Raw genomic sequence first — 13,000 nt, forward strand, 5'->3', positions numbered from 1 at the left:
GTTTTTAAACTCAGGCCAAAATTTTTAATCTATTTAGCAGTTTTTTTCATTAGCTTCTGTAGATAAGTAAACCATTTGTAAAGTAAAAGTCCAAAATCATGTTTTTTTTTCATTCTTTCACCATATTTTTATTTTTTTTTTAAAGTAAAATATATGACATGATACAAATAATGGTATGTAAAGAAAGCCCTTCTTGTCCTGAAAAAACCCAATATATATTTTGTATGGGAACCGTACATGAGAGAGCGGAAAATTACAGCTAAACACAAACACCACAAAAGTGTTAAAACAGCTCTGGTCCTTAACGTACAACATGGCCAAAACAGTCCGGTCCTTAAGGGGTAAGAAGTCACTAAAAAAAAAAAAAAAAAAAAACCAACAACCACATTTGGGTCAAAATAACTGAACTGGAAGTACCGGTAATTCTCAAACTCCGCTATTTTCCCCCAAGTTAATCCATTTTTGGCACAACCATTGCGATGCCCTTGTGAACTCTGAACAATTCCAGGTTTCCCATTACTGTGTCTAAGCACAGCCTGTAGGAAATACCAGCAAGTATAAAAAATATTACCCACTGCTTGGTTACTGGAGTCAGACATACAAAAATATGGTTCATTTTCTGTTCACTTCTCAAACTAAGAGAACCTTACCTAAGATTTTCATCATATTAGGTAACTATTTGCTCTCAGGACTATCCCCATTCATTGTACATGATCATCACTCATTATAATGTATATATATATATATATATTTTAATTTTTAGAATGTATTTTGTGCTCCTTTATTCCCACTCACTACCCTGTCAGTATAAATGTGTGCTAGTCTGGATTTTCTGGCTGTCCTGTTCAGCTGACAATAAACTGATCTGCTTTAGTGCTTTCTAAATTCAATTGTGAAGCCTGTTGCTCTGAGCACATTGCACAGAGGGGACATAGTGAGCCAGTAGCTGGAGTCCTGCTGTTCAGGCAGAGGGTGTGTCACGAATAGATTAGCTCCATCACACACCCTCCTAGTATAGGAAGTGATTGCTAACAGGGAGTTTCTCTGCCACACAAACACTGCAGGCCAGCTGGCTTCCCTCTAACTCGCCCAAAGGGATGGGAACCCATGCCAGAATCCTATGAAAAGCCATCACTCAAACCCTCTGTGACTAAGGGAAGGTGGGCTGCAGTGGCCCATGGATTTCCTACAAGAAAATGACACTCTTGATCAGATGGGTGAGAACAGCACAGGTGTGTCTGAACTGTACAAAACCACACAGCAGGTTAGTGACGCACGAATTAACCTTTTAAATGCGGGGGGTACTGCAGAGGAAGAATTATTGGATGTGATACTGAACATTCTATGGAAAGGAAGTTTGTGTTCTGATGTGTTACAAATACACTTAGGGTTTGGAAGGAACATTAAAAAAAACATATGTGACTGCTTAGAACATGGAAGAAGGGATATATCTATCTATATAAAAATGTAAAAAAAAAATGTTATCAATAAATTAATTACTAATCAGAAAAGTAAAATACTAAATATATCATCCAGATTTTGTGTCCACTGATGGCGCTGCGAATTGCAGAAAACAGATTAAAGAATCTGAAATTTCAGGCCAAACTAGCAGAATGGGGAAAAAAGTTAGCCTAAACTCATATTCTAATGTGTTGATTTGACGCAAATCATGGTGTATTGAAAAGTGCGTGTGTGCTTTTAAAAAAAAAAAAAAAAAATATTATTATTATTATTATATGGGCAGATTATCTAGGTTTTATTTTAAAAAAAATTCAAATAGGCACGGTGGAAGAATTATCTTAATCTCTTATTTGTCCAGTTCTGCTACTTTGGCCTATAATTTGCGGTTTCTTGACTTCATCAAATTCGCCAAACTTTTCATAAATGTTGTCGGCCTGTGTGTCCAGTTTGTATACGAACACAGCTGTGTGTGTATTTAGAGCATTACAATTTTGTTTCTTTCCTCAATAATTTTCTCATACTTTATATATTTAAGGACTGAATATGATATGGAAGAGATTTATGTACAATACATAAATATGAAAAAAAAATAATAAAAAAAATCCTATGGGGGGGGGGGGGGGGGTTAAGCTAAAGTGGGAATTCAAATTGAATTTCAAGTTTTGGACCAAAAATATTCAAAATTCAAAGATCGTTGACTTGGAGAATTGTTCCCAATTTGGCTATTGTGGTGTAAAATGCGAAGTTTACTAGTGAATAACCCAAACAGACATTCAAAGTGTATTTTCCCTCCAAACAGATCACACTGTTCTTATTGGAGGTGAAATACCCCACGATAAAAGAACTGGGTGCAGAAAATGTGACTGTGATTTAAGGGAGTCTCTAGTCGCCCTATGTTCTTATTTGGTTGCAGTAAAAGTAACCGAGGGACATTTAGTGGGTCAAATAAATTAAAAGAAATGAAGACTCAGCAAGATGTCTGTCCCTGGGGAGATAAAAAAAAACCCACAAAAAACAATCCAGTCAGCCTACTGTCTTGATACCATGGGGTTAAATAGTAGAAAGGACCTTTTGTCAGGTTATTTATTGCGTGTGGTCAGAGCTGGATTCATTACCATATTATCCTGGGGCACAAGAGGTCCCATTGTTATGCAGAGATGTGCATGCATGCCATTGACCAGTGTCTTTTTATTTCTTATTCAGATATAGAGTTTCCTTCCTGTCCGCCTTAAAAGGACTCCGTTGTCCATATAACATTTTGGACTTTCAGACGCTTTTGAGCAACTGCAGGAAAATGTTCAAAACCTATAGATTTAGATTTATTTTTTTTACTTTTTACAATACCCTTAATAAATGTATTGCGCTAGGTCCTGTTCCACCATGTTGCGTTATTCCTCTAAAAGTTAAGGAAATGATCTGGAAAAATCTTTCCGTTGAAGACAGATCACTCTTTTTGGAGTTCCATTTATCCCAGGCACAATGATGTAGTGTCATATCGCATCTCTCTTGAATGAAGTCAGGGTAAATGTGTTTATATGTCACCCTTTGACAGTGCTTGCTTGGGCAGGGTTGGATTAGGAGCACGTTGGGCCTGGTGCCAATGATTATAATGGGCCTATTTAGAGAAACATTTTCATAGAAAGTACTATAACAACCATACCTCCAGCGGGGATCCATACTGTCCTGTGGTCCCACTTTAGTTCCCTGGTGTCCCACATCTGGGGACACCAGGGAACTCTTCCCAGACAGCACAGCACTAAGACTACCAGAGAGAGCTTCAGGAGAACTTTGTTTCCCTGTATACCTCCCAAGTTCCCACGCGTAGACCTCAATTAAATAAGCTTCTCAAATATTCGTTCCTGTTCAAATTTTTTTCCAAATTATTAATCTACAGAAAGCGCCCAGCTGGCCCAAGTAAATCCGTGCATAAATAGCCCGGTGGGAGATGGAAGAGAAGCTAAGAGCTTCAGGTAGGGGGATCTCGCTGTTGGATCAGAGGAAAGTAGTAAATGCATTTATTTCTAACTTCTGAGTTTATTCCTTTCATGCAAACCCAACTGCCTATAACATCCGTGCACTTGTATGAAAATATCTGTGGACAATAAGTCTAGTGGGATACTCAAGTAGATCCCACATTGTACATTTTTCATCCTGAGATTTAATATCCCTTGTCTATGCATGACAATATCCTACTACTCACACCTATGGCTCAGGACTGACTTGGCACGGTTCCCACACTAGTGCTAAATCTTTTAGCTATAGCACTTGCCAAATCCTTTTCATTGTGTTTACATTGACACGTTGTGCTTCTCCCATTCAATTTACCAGCATTCCTCGTAGCGAAGTTGCAGCGGGAACTGAAAGCAATTCTTGAACCTGCCAAAACCTAAGTAATGCAATCTTGACAGTATGCAAATATTTTAACGAGCACTTTAAAGAAGAGGGAACCTCAACATTTATATTAACAACAACAATGTTCTGGTACTGTATCGTTAAGCCAATTGTCAGATATCTTTCAGTTTTAATAGTAGCCTTTTGTAAGGAATGATGTGGAACACCTTTGTTGCTGTGCAGACGTACCTTTTTAGATTTTACAAACTGATGTAATTTTATAGAATTCTGCTTTATCCTGACTAGCTAGAGCTAGATCCATTGGTTTAAGTGTAAGTCTAGGAGTGGGAACACATTTGCCCCAGCGAAATCCCAGTGCAACCATCTGTTTCCATCTTTTCATTGTACAAAATCTTACACATAAAATGAAGAAGTGAAACTTCATTATAACCTCTCAGGCTAGCCTGTTAGCACCATAACCACTGCAATAAACTGTAGGGAATATGATGTTTGAAGTGTCCATTCAAGCCTGTTGCAAAGCCCTGGGGATTAAAATAAGGTCTGTACATTCCCATTGATGTCATAGCAAGTTATTAACTGAATGAAGATTGTCACGATAACCTCCTTCCATTCCATAGCACCTTGTAACTGGGGCCTAAATCCTACAAAGATAAACATAGTGAGCTTTGTCTTTCTTGGTGGGAGTGTGACCTTTCTAGCTGGGATGCAAACAGATTTAGTTTCGTTGAAACTTATTGGCAAATTAACATCAGTGTTTACCTAAAAGAAAGATGGCGAGAGGCAAAAGGTTTGTAAAATCACCTTTTCATTCCACTCATAGCAGGACTGGGGATCTAAACAGCCACTTTAGGACTATAGTGTTAGAAATACATGTTTGTATTCTTAACACTATAGGTATGCTTTAAAGAACACCGCTTCTAGACCTCAAGCTAAAGAAATGCCTTCTTCTCATACTAAATGTAACAAATATAATGTGTGTAAAAGTTTACGTGAAACTCCAAATTCCTTACCATATGCCTGAATCTTGCATTACACTTACAGGGTGGTAGAAAGTCTTTATTCACAGTCTATGTGTATTATACAATGCGATATATTGACTTCGGGTTTTTGACGTTCTTATTGCAGTCTCCACCCTGCAGTGTTTGTCTTTTCTATGTCTCCTACTGTATAAATAGTATACCTTCTGCTGGTAATTCTGTTTGCTGCGTGCTCTAATACCACAGTTTGGAAAATGTATGTACTGCTAAGAAGCCTGGAAGGAATACAGTAACAAGCTTAACATACCTGAAAATTTTGTGAGCTAGCTCTAAGGCCCTTCAATATAGTAATAATCAAAGGCTAGCACGGGCCAAATAAACAAGGTTTACGTTTATGTGGGCCGTAAAAAAAAACCAAAACTAAAATTTTCATAGAAACGCAGATTTATTAAAAAAAAAACAAAAAAAAACAGCATCCCCCTCTTCTAAACCCTAGCCCCCTCTATACTAAATCCCAGTCCCCCTTCTTCTAAATCTCAGCACCCCTCTCTACTAAACCCCGGCCCCTGTTTATATAAAAAAAAAAAAAAAAAAACATTAGCCAACAAGCAGACTCCAGTCCCTGCCTATCAATCATACAGCCTTCGTTCACCCTTCCTAAAATATTTGACCCTTTCTCATGTTCAGCAAAGTGTTTGTTAGGATTTGCAGTGCAGTTGGTCCTTCTGAGAGATGTGAAGCAGTGAGATATTGTGCCCTGCCGTCAGCATCCTGTGTGAGATAAGATGAGGATCTCACACAAAGACTGAAGAAATGCCTGCACCAGGGGTGTCAGGGGGCCAACTGGGCTAGAGTACCAAGTGGGCCACCAAAAAGCACCTGGACTATAATATGTAATGTATTATTATTTGTCCCAAGTCCTGGGGCTGGTTGGGAATTCAGGGTCTTTGTGTACATCGCACAGATTTATGAATGCTTTTCTGGACCACTGGCAGTTCTGCTGGGGGGAGTTAAAATAATTCCGCAGCCAGCATGCCCACTTTGCTTTGTGCTCTCTCCTCCTCCCCCTTAATGTGTGTAGTGGGGCTGAGTTGCAGCCCCTTTCAATATTAACAGCCTCAGTCTCTGGTTTGTGCTGGTGGCTGTGTGAAGAGGTCAGGGACATGATGGACATCATATTACTGCTCCCCAGTGTGGCTATGAACCGGCTTTCTAGTGATAAGGCTGGGCTGATTGACAGCTTAGCACATATATCAGGGGGATTCTGCCCAGCTCAGCCACGCTACACAGTATAAGAGGTAGGTCAATTACAATTACAAATTTAATACATCAGGTGGAAGAAAGTGTATCTGATTACCAAGTAGAAGTAGTAAACATTTCATTATTAAGAAGCTCTGTGAAACACACAAAAGAACTTGATTTTATGGTTTAATTAAACTTTGTACTTGAATGTTTGTGGAATATAAACTCCATTCACGTTCAGCTAATAGCTGACTGAGCTTGTTTGGCGTTGTATTCCACCCAAGTTTGTGGGCAAGATGTTGCATGATTCTGCAAGTGTATCTGCTGCGGTGTATTTGAACTGCCACCAACCTCAGACAGGCACCAGCTGAGCATGGTGGACGTTTCTGTCCAACAAAACCACCCCTTCATTGAGGTGTGCAATACGTACAAACGGTGCGTATCACAACACACCAGATAAATGTGACAACAGCATCTTCCTGCAGTTTGCTTCACCAAACACTCAAAACCAATAAAGACTAAGAAAATATGTTGTTTTACAGAACTCGTTGTGAGTTTTTGTTTACCTGGATATTGAATACTTATCCTTACCACCAGAGGCTGGTATTTAATATGTTTTAGGTTCTTTTTGTATATATGTTCTTAGTCTTTATTAGTGTGTACTGGGCACACCTCTAGTGCATGACTATGGCTTTAAGTAAAACTGTGACTTTAGCTGGCCCAAGTGAACACTGATAAGGCACTTACTCATCAGAGCTAATTCTAAAACAAGCTTTCTTCAACAGCACCTGTGTCCTGGGCGACACTATTACCCATTAAGCTCTAGGAGTGTTCATGTGTTCTCAGACATCTGCTTAGAGCATGCATGTCAAAATGGTAGAACCACCCCCCCCCCCCCTTATGTTTTAGAACTACAGCTTCCATGATGCTTTGTCATTCAGAAGGCATTCTAAAGTCATGCAAAGCATCATGGGAGTTGTAGTTCTACGACATCTGGGGATCTACTTTTTGGGCACCCCTGGCTTAGAGAATGCTACAAGCACAATGAATGTTGAGTTAAACTGGAGGTTTTACTTTATGGTTTATTTTTCTGGCTTATAGCAAAATCATACTGCATTCTAAGCACGTCTGTCTTTGTTTTAGTTATGTCTTCACGAATTCAGCAAATATATTGTTTTTGTTTGGATCTATTTTCCACATTATCTCCATAGGGCATTAAAAAGCCAAATTAATTCCCACAAGGTGCGTCCGTTTTAATGTTTTATTCAGCGACTATTGGGATTTTACGTAGAACATATATTTATAATTTTCATTAAAACCCAAACAAGAATTTGTTGTTTCTGAATTGTTTTACATTTAAAAGGAAAACACAACTAATATAATTTCCTAGAAATGCCCATTTCTCCGGTTAGTTGTATCGGTTGTCCCTATAACTTTGTTCATTTTTTTTTTTTCAGAATCAAGTCTTCGGCATTATTTTGTCAATCGCGGGAAGTTTCCTGATCAGCATTTCTCTTAATCTGCAGGTAATAAAACAATGAATGTGATTGTGTGATCAGGAAATGCAGGCATCAGACTACCCTGCAATGTGGGCAAGACTTGTAGAGTCCGCTCCTCTCTATATAATTATGTTTACTTATTTAGAATATTTAACTTCTAAATGCAGAGAGTGCATATCAGTGTGGCCATCAGAAAGCTCATGTGGCAAGCACAGACCAGCTTTGATTTTCCAGAAAGAACACAGAGTTAATTAGTTGCCTTTTGTTTTGTTTTTTGTTTTTTTTCAATATATTTTTTATTGAGTTTTCATCATCAGTGATACAGTTTGAACCAGTGATACAATTTGAAGTAGTACAAAAACAAGTAAAACATCAAAGTTGAGGTGTGGTTGGGAACATGTACAGTTAGGTAACATGGATCGTTATACATAGCCGCCTATACAGTTATTGCTCATATAGCCAGACTAACATTTGACCTGTTTGTGCGTACCAGGTGGCGGATAGCTGTATTTGTCTTTATGCTCCTCTGTAGCTCATACGTATAGTTACTTATAATTATTAGGGGCTAATAAATATTCTCACTATTGTGGCTCTATCTCGTTGTCTGCCGGTTATACAGTTCTACCCATGGGGACCATGTTGTGTGAAACATCTGTGCCGTTTTGGTATCGGGTACGGCCATTCGCTCATAGATGTAGAATTAGTGTATTTTGTCCCATAATTGGGTTTTGTTTGGGCATGTTGTGGATTTCCAGTGGAGAGCCAATAGACTACGAGCTGCCAGGATGGTGATGGAACATAGTTGTTTGTGTGAGTTTTCGAATGTCTGAGGGAACCTCATGAGTAAGTATGTTTCAGGTGTATTTTGGGAATCTGGGATTTTGAGGGCGCGAAATGTTTTGTGTACTTCTGTCCATAAAGGCTGGGTTTTGGGGCACGTCCACCAGACATGCATAAGTGTACCTTCTGCTGCAGAGCATCTCCAGCATAGTGGGGTTGAGTTTGGGTATATTTTGTGAAGCTTGTGTGGGGTTATGTATATTAGTTTTCTGTGTGCTTCTATATGTATATAGCATTTTGTCCATTTAGATAGGTCTTTAATACATGTATCCATTCTACGTCTGTAATTTGGATGGCACAGTCTATTTCCCACAATGTTTTGCAATGCGGTGACGTGTTGGGTGTAGTGTTCTCCCAAGCTTTGTAGCATAGGGAAATGGTTTTCGGTTTTGTGGGGTGTTTCCAACACATTTCCAGTATTGCCTTCGTCGGTGGGGATGTTTGGGTAGGACTTTTTTGTTGGTTATATACATGTGTGGTGATGAGTCCCTTAAGTTGTAAGTATGTGAAAATAGCGTAATTGGGAATCTCCCATTTTTGTTGTATTTCGGGGAATGGCATCATTCAGTGAGGTTGGAGCAGTTGGCGTATGTGTGTTATTCCCGCCAGCGACCACTTCTGCAAGTGCATGTCTGGTGAAATAGCCTTTAAGGCCGTCAGTGGAGCCCCTGTATGGAATGTATTCCTATCCCCCACGGCTTCCAAAAATGCCATCCAGAATTGGATAGTAAATTTTGTGGTGGGTAGTAGGTCAGATTTGAATGACCTTAGTTTTCTCGGTGTCCACAGGTGTGCTAGTGCCGAGTTATTGCTGAATTGGGCTCTCTCCATGTCCACCCATTGTATGGTCCCTTCGGTGGTGTGTAGCAGTATCCCTGTTGCTAAGGCCGATGCTTTATAATATAGGCCTATGTTGGGTAACCCCACTCCGCCCTGTTTTGAGTGTTTGTATAGTATCGTACTTGCTATGCGTGTTTTTTTGTTTCCCCAAATGAATGCATTGCATATGGTTTGTAGCGTTTTTATGAGTGTTTGTGGGACTTGTAGGGGGAGCATTCTGAATATATAAAGTATTTTTGGTTAGATCACCATCTTATACGCATTTATTTTGCCTAACCAGGAGATGTGTGATTGTGACCATTTGTGTATTTATTTTTTGCATTGTTGTGGAAGTGTGAGATAGTTTAATTTTAGTACCTCCGCTATAGAAGATGCAATTTTTACGCCAAGGTAAGTAAACGAGGATGTCCTCCAATCAAATAGGTATTTCTCTTTCAGTGTGGACGTGGTAGTCAAGGGGAGTTTAATAGGTAGTGCTTGTGTTTTGTCTTGGTTTAGACGGTAGTGTGATATGTCCCCGAATCTCGCCAAGGTCTCCATCAGGGGTGGAACTGACATTTGAGGATTTTCTAGTGTTATTAAAATATCATCTGCGAATAGTGCTAATTTGTATTCGTTACCTAAGATTTTGACGCCTTGTATGCAGTGATCATTTCTTATTTTTTGTGCTAGTGGTTTGAGGGATAAAATGTAGAGTAGGGGAGATATTGCCGTTGGAAATATGGAAGGAGGTAGAGAGGAACCCACCATGAGCAACTTTGGCCGCTGGTGTCATATATAGTGCCATAATGCCTTTGATAAATTCGGTGGGGAAACCAAATTTTTGTAGTACTCTTTGCATGTATGCCCAATTGAGTCGGTCGAAGGCCTTCTCCGCATCCAGTGCTAGAAGGAGGCCTCCGACCGACCCCCTCTCCATTGTAGCTAGTATGTTAAGGACTTTTCGGGTGTATTGGTTGCCTTTTTTGTCTGTCTTTTTTTTTTTTATTGTCTTCAGAGTTAAGGTAATACAATAAAGTATCATAACTGTGAACTTGTCACATTTGAGAAATACATGAAACACACACTAGTTTAATGCAAAGTGGTAGGATATAGTTTAAATGTTCTCAGCGGGACAAACTTTGCCAACGTTTCCACCGGTTGCAAGATCAAAAAACGTAATTTGGGACTTGCACGTTCTCTTCTCTTCTAGGCTTCTAGGCTCGCTTACTAAGTTATTATGTATGTTCCTTACGGAATAGATAGTGGATATATATGTGCTGCTTTCTGAGTATGATTTTATTTTCTGTATTGATTAATTATTATATCACTGTGACGTTGATGAATATTTATCTTCTTAAACACTTTTATTTCCATGTGGACACATATATTCACATTATTATTTACTTATAGACCTATATATCTCACAGGTAACATTGTAACTACGTATGCACAAGTACATTATGCACATCAGACTGCTTCCGCTGCAATGGGTTAGGCTGACTACTGTCTCCTGAGAACTTGTTCTAATATTATGTGAATTGCAACGATCCTTGCTAGTTTGAAATGTTGTATAACAGAAGCAGTATCAGCTGCGCAGTCAAGTTCCCTACAATAGCAGTTATATCCACTTAAAGGACCACTCTAGGCACCCAGACCACTTCAGCTTAATGAACTGGTCTGGGTGCCAGGTCCAGCTAGGGTTAACTAATTTTTTTATAAACATAGCAGTTTCAGAGAAACTGCTATGTTTATCAATTAGTTAAGCCTTCCCCCTAATCCTCTAGTGGCTGTCTCACTGACAGCCGCTAGAGGCGCTTGCGTGATTCTCACTGTGAAAATCACAGTGAGAGCACGCAAGCGTCCATAGGAAAGCATTATGAATGCTTTCCTATGTGACCGGCTGAATGCGCGCGCAGCTTTTGCATTCAGCCGACGGGGAGGAACGGAGGCGGAGAGGAGGAGGAGAGCTCCCCGCCCAGCGCTGGAAAAAGGCAAGTTTTAACCCTTTTCCCCTTTCCAGAGCCGGGCGGGAGGGGGTCCCTGAGGGTGGGGGCACCCTCAGGGCACTCTAGTGCCAGGAAAACGAGTATGCTTTCCTGGCACTAGAGTGGTCCTTTAAGTAAACAAGCTGATACCAATGAAGGAAAATAGCATAAAATGAAATGCGGATATAGCGCTAAATTGAAGTTATACAGGCAGCAGACACTGAGAATAATGTTCCCTCCTCACCCAAAACACCTACAGAAAAATGTAACAAAGGAACCAGGTTGCACCTAGCAGAAATGTATGTGTGTGTGTATATATATATATATATATATATACATATACACACTGCTCAAAAAAATAAAGGGAACACTTAAACAACACAATGTAACTCCAAGTCAATCACACTTCTGTGAAATCAAACTGTCCACTTAGGAAGCAACACTGAGTGACAATCAATTTCACATACTGTTGTGCAAATGGGATAGACAACAGGTGGAAATTATAGGCAATTAGCAAGACACCCCCAATAAAGGAGTGGTTCTGCAGGTGGTGACCACAGACCACTTCTCAGTTCCTATGCTTTCTGGCTGATGTTTTGGTCACTTTTGAAGGCTGCGGTGCTTTCACTCTAGTGGTAGCATGAGACGGAGTCTACAACCCACACAAGTGGCTCAGGTAGTGCAGCTCATCCAGGATGGCACATCGATGCGAGCTGTGGCAAGAAGGTTTGCTGTGTCTGTCAGCGTAGTGTCCAGAGCATGGAGGCTCTACCGGGAGACAGGCCAGTACATCAGGAGACGTGGAGGAGGCCGTAGGAGGGCAACAACCCAACAGCAGGACCGCTACCTCTGCCTTTGTGCAAGGAGGAACAGGAGGAGCACTGCCAGAGCCCCGCAAAATGACCTCCAGCAGGCCACAAATGTGCATGTGTCTGCTCAAACGGTCAGAAACAGACTCCATGAGGGGGGTATGAGGGCCCGACGTCCACAGGTGGGGGTTGTGCTTACAGCCCAACACCGTGCAGGACGTTTGACATTTGCCAGAGAACAATGATCCGCCACTGGTACTGAGAAGGGGATGTCATCTGGCTTGACCAAGATTTCATGGTATTCACACACTTCTACTGGAGACCCAAGAAATCTTTACAGATACTATATATGAAGAGCTAACCAGATAGTAGAGTGCTGCACACCAGTTTCTTGATACCCCGAAGCTCTGTGAGGGGTGTCCGCTAGCTCCCAATATAACTCCAGAAATATAGAGCCACAGGCTGCACAGCGCAGGGTGAAGAGTAAGGTATATTTAATTATGGTGCAAAAGACAAAACAAAGATACAACGAACATGATTAAGGCCTCACGGACGAAATGTTGTATATTTGTTTTGTCTTTTGAACCTTAATATACCTTACTCTTCATCCTGCACAGTGTAGCCTGTGGCTCTATACTTCTACATGTAAAGAACTGGTAAGATTTGTCGGCCAACTAAATAGCTACAACTGTAAGACCTAGTGAGAGATCAATGGTCGTGACAAAATCTGAAATACAGGGGTATTCCCTAAACACTGAATTGTATTCATCCCTAGCAGATACATATTTGTTTCTAGAATTTTTGTAAATAGTCAGTCTTTTCATTTGTGAGTGGATAGTAGGACCGTGTGGGTTTCTAGTCTGTCCACAAAATTGTTCAAAATCTTTAAATTCTGTTGATGCTGACAAATGCTAAATACCATGAATATTTACCAGAGGGATTAACTGTTCCCATGGTGTTTGCAGTTAGGGGCAAGGTACTAGGGCTAGAATTTGCTGTTTATGTTGAATGTT

At 40.3% G+C, this 13,000-nt stretch overlaps 1 protein-coding gene across 2 annotated transcripts in view; it reads left to right on the plus strand.

Annotated features, from left to right (window-relative positions):
* Positions 1–1,022: 1,022 nt before the first annotated feature.
* The window catches only part of NIPAL2 (NIPA like domain containing 2), a 46,189-nt gene continuing 34,211 nt past the window's right edge, over positions 1,023–13,000 (plus strand). For both annotated transcript variants that reach the window (XR_010090691.1, XM_063450301.1), the window contains exons 1-2: positions 1,023–1,264; positions 7,490–7,558. Coding sequence is in view for 1 of the 2 variants with exons in the window: in XM_063450301.1 (XP_063306371.1) it covers positions 1,178–1,264; positions 7,490–7,558 (156 nt within the window). In the remaining variant the exon portion in view is untranslated. The remainder of the gene's footprint in view (positions 1,265–7,489; positions 7,559–13,000) is intronic.

Source organism: Pelobates fuscus, chromosome 4 (assembly GCF_036172605.1).
Source record: "Pelobates fuscus isolate aPelFus1 chromosome 4, aPelFus1.pri, whole genome shotgun sequence".
Classification (NCBI taxonomy): Eukaryota; Metazoa; Chordata; class Amphibia; order Anura; family Pelobatidae; genus Pelobates; species Pelobates fuscus.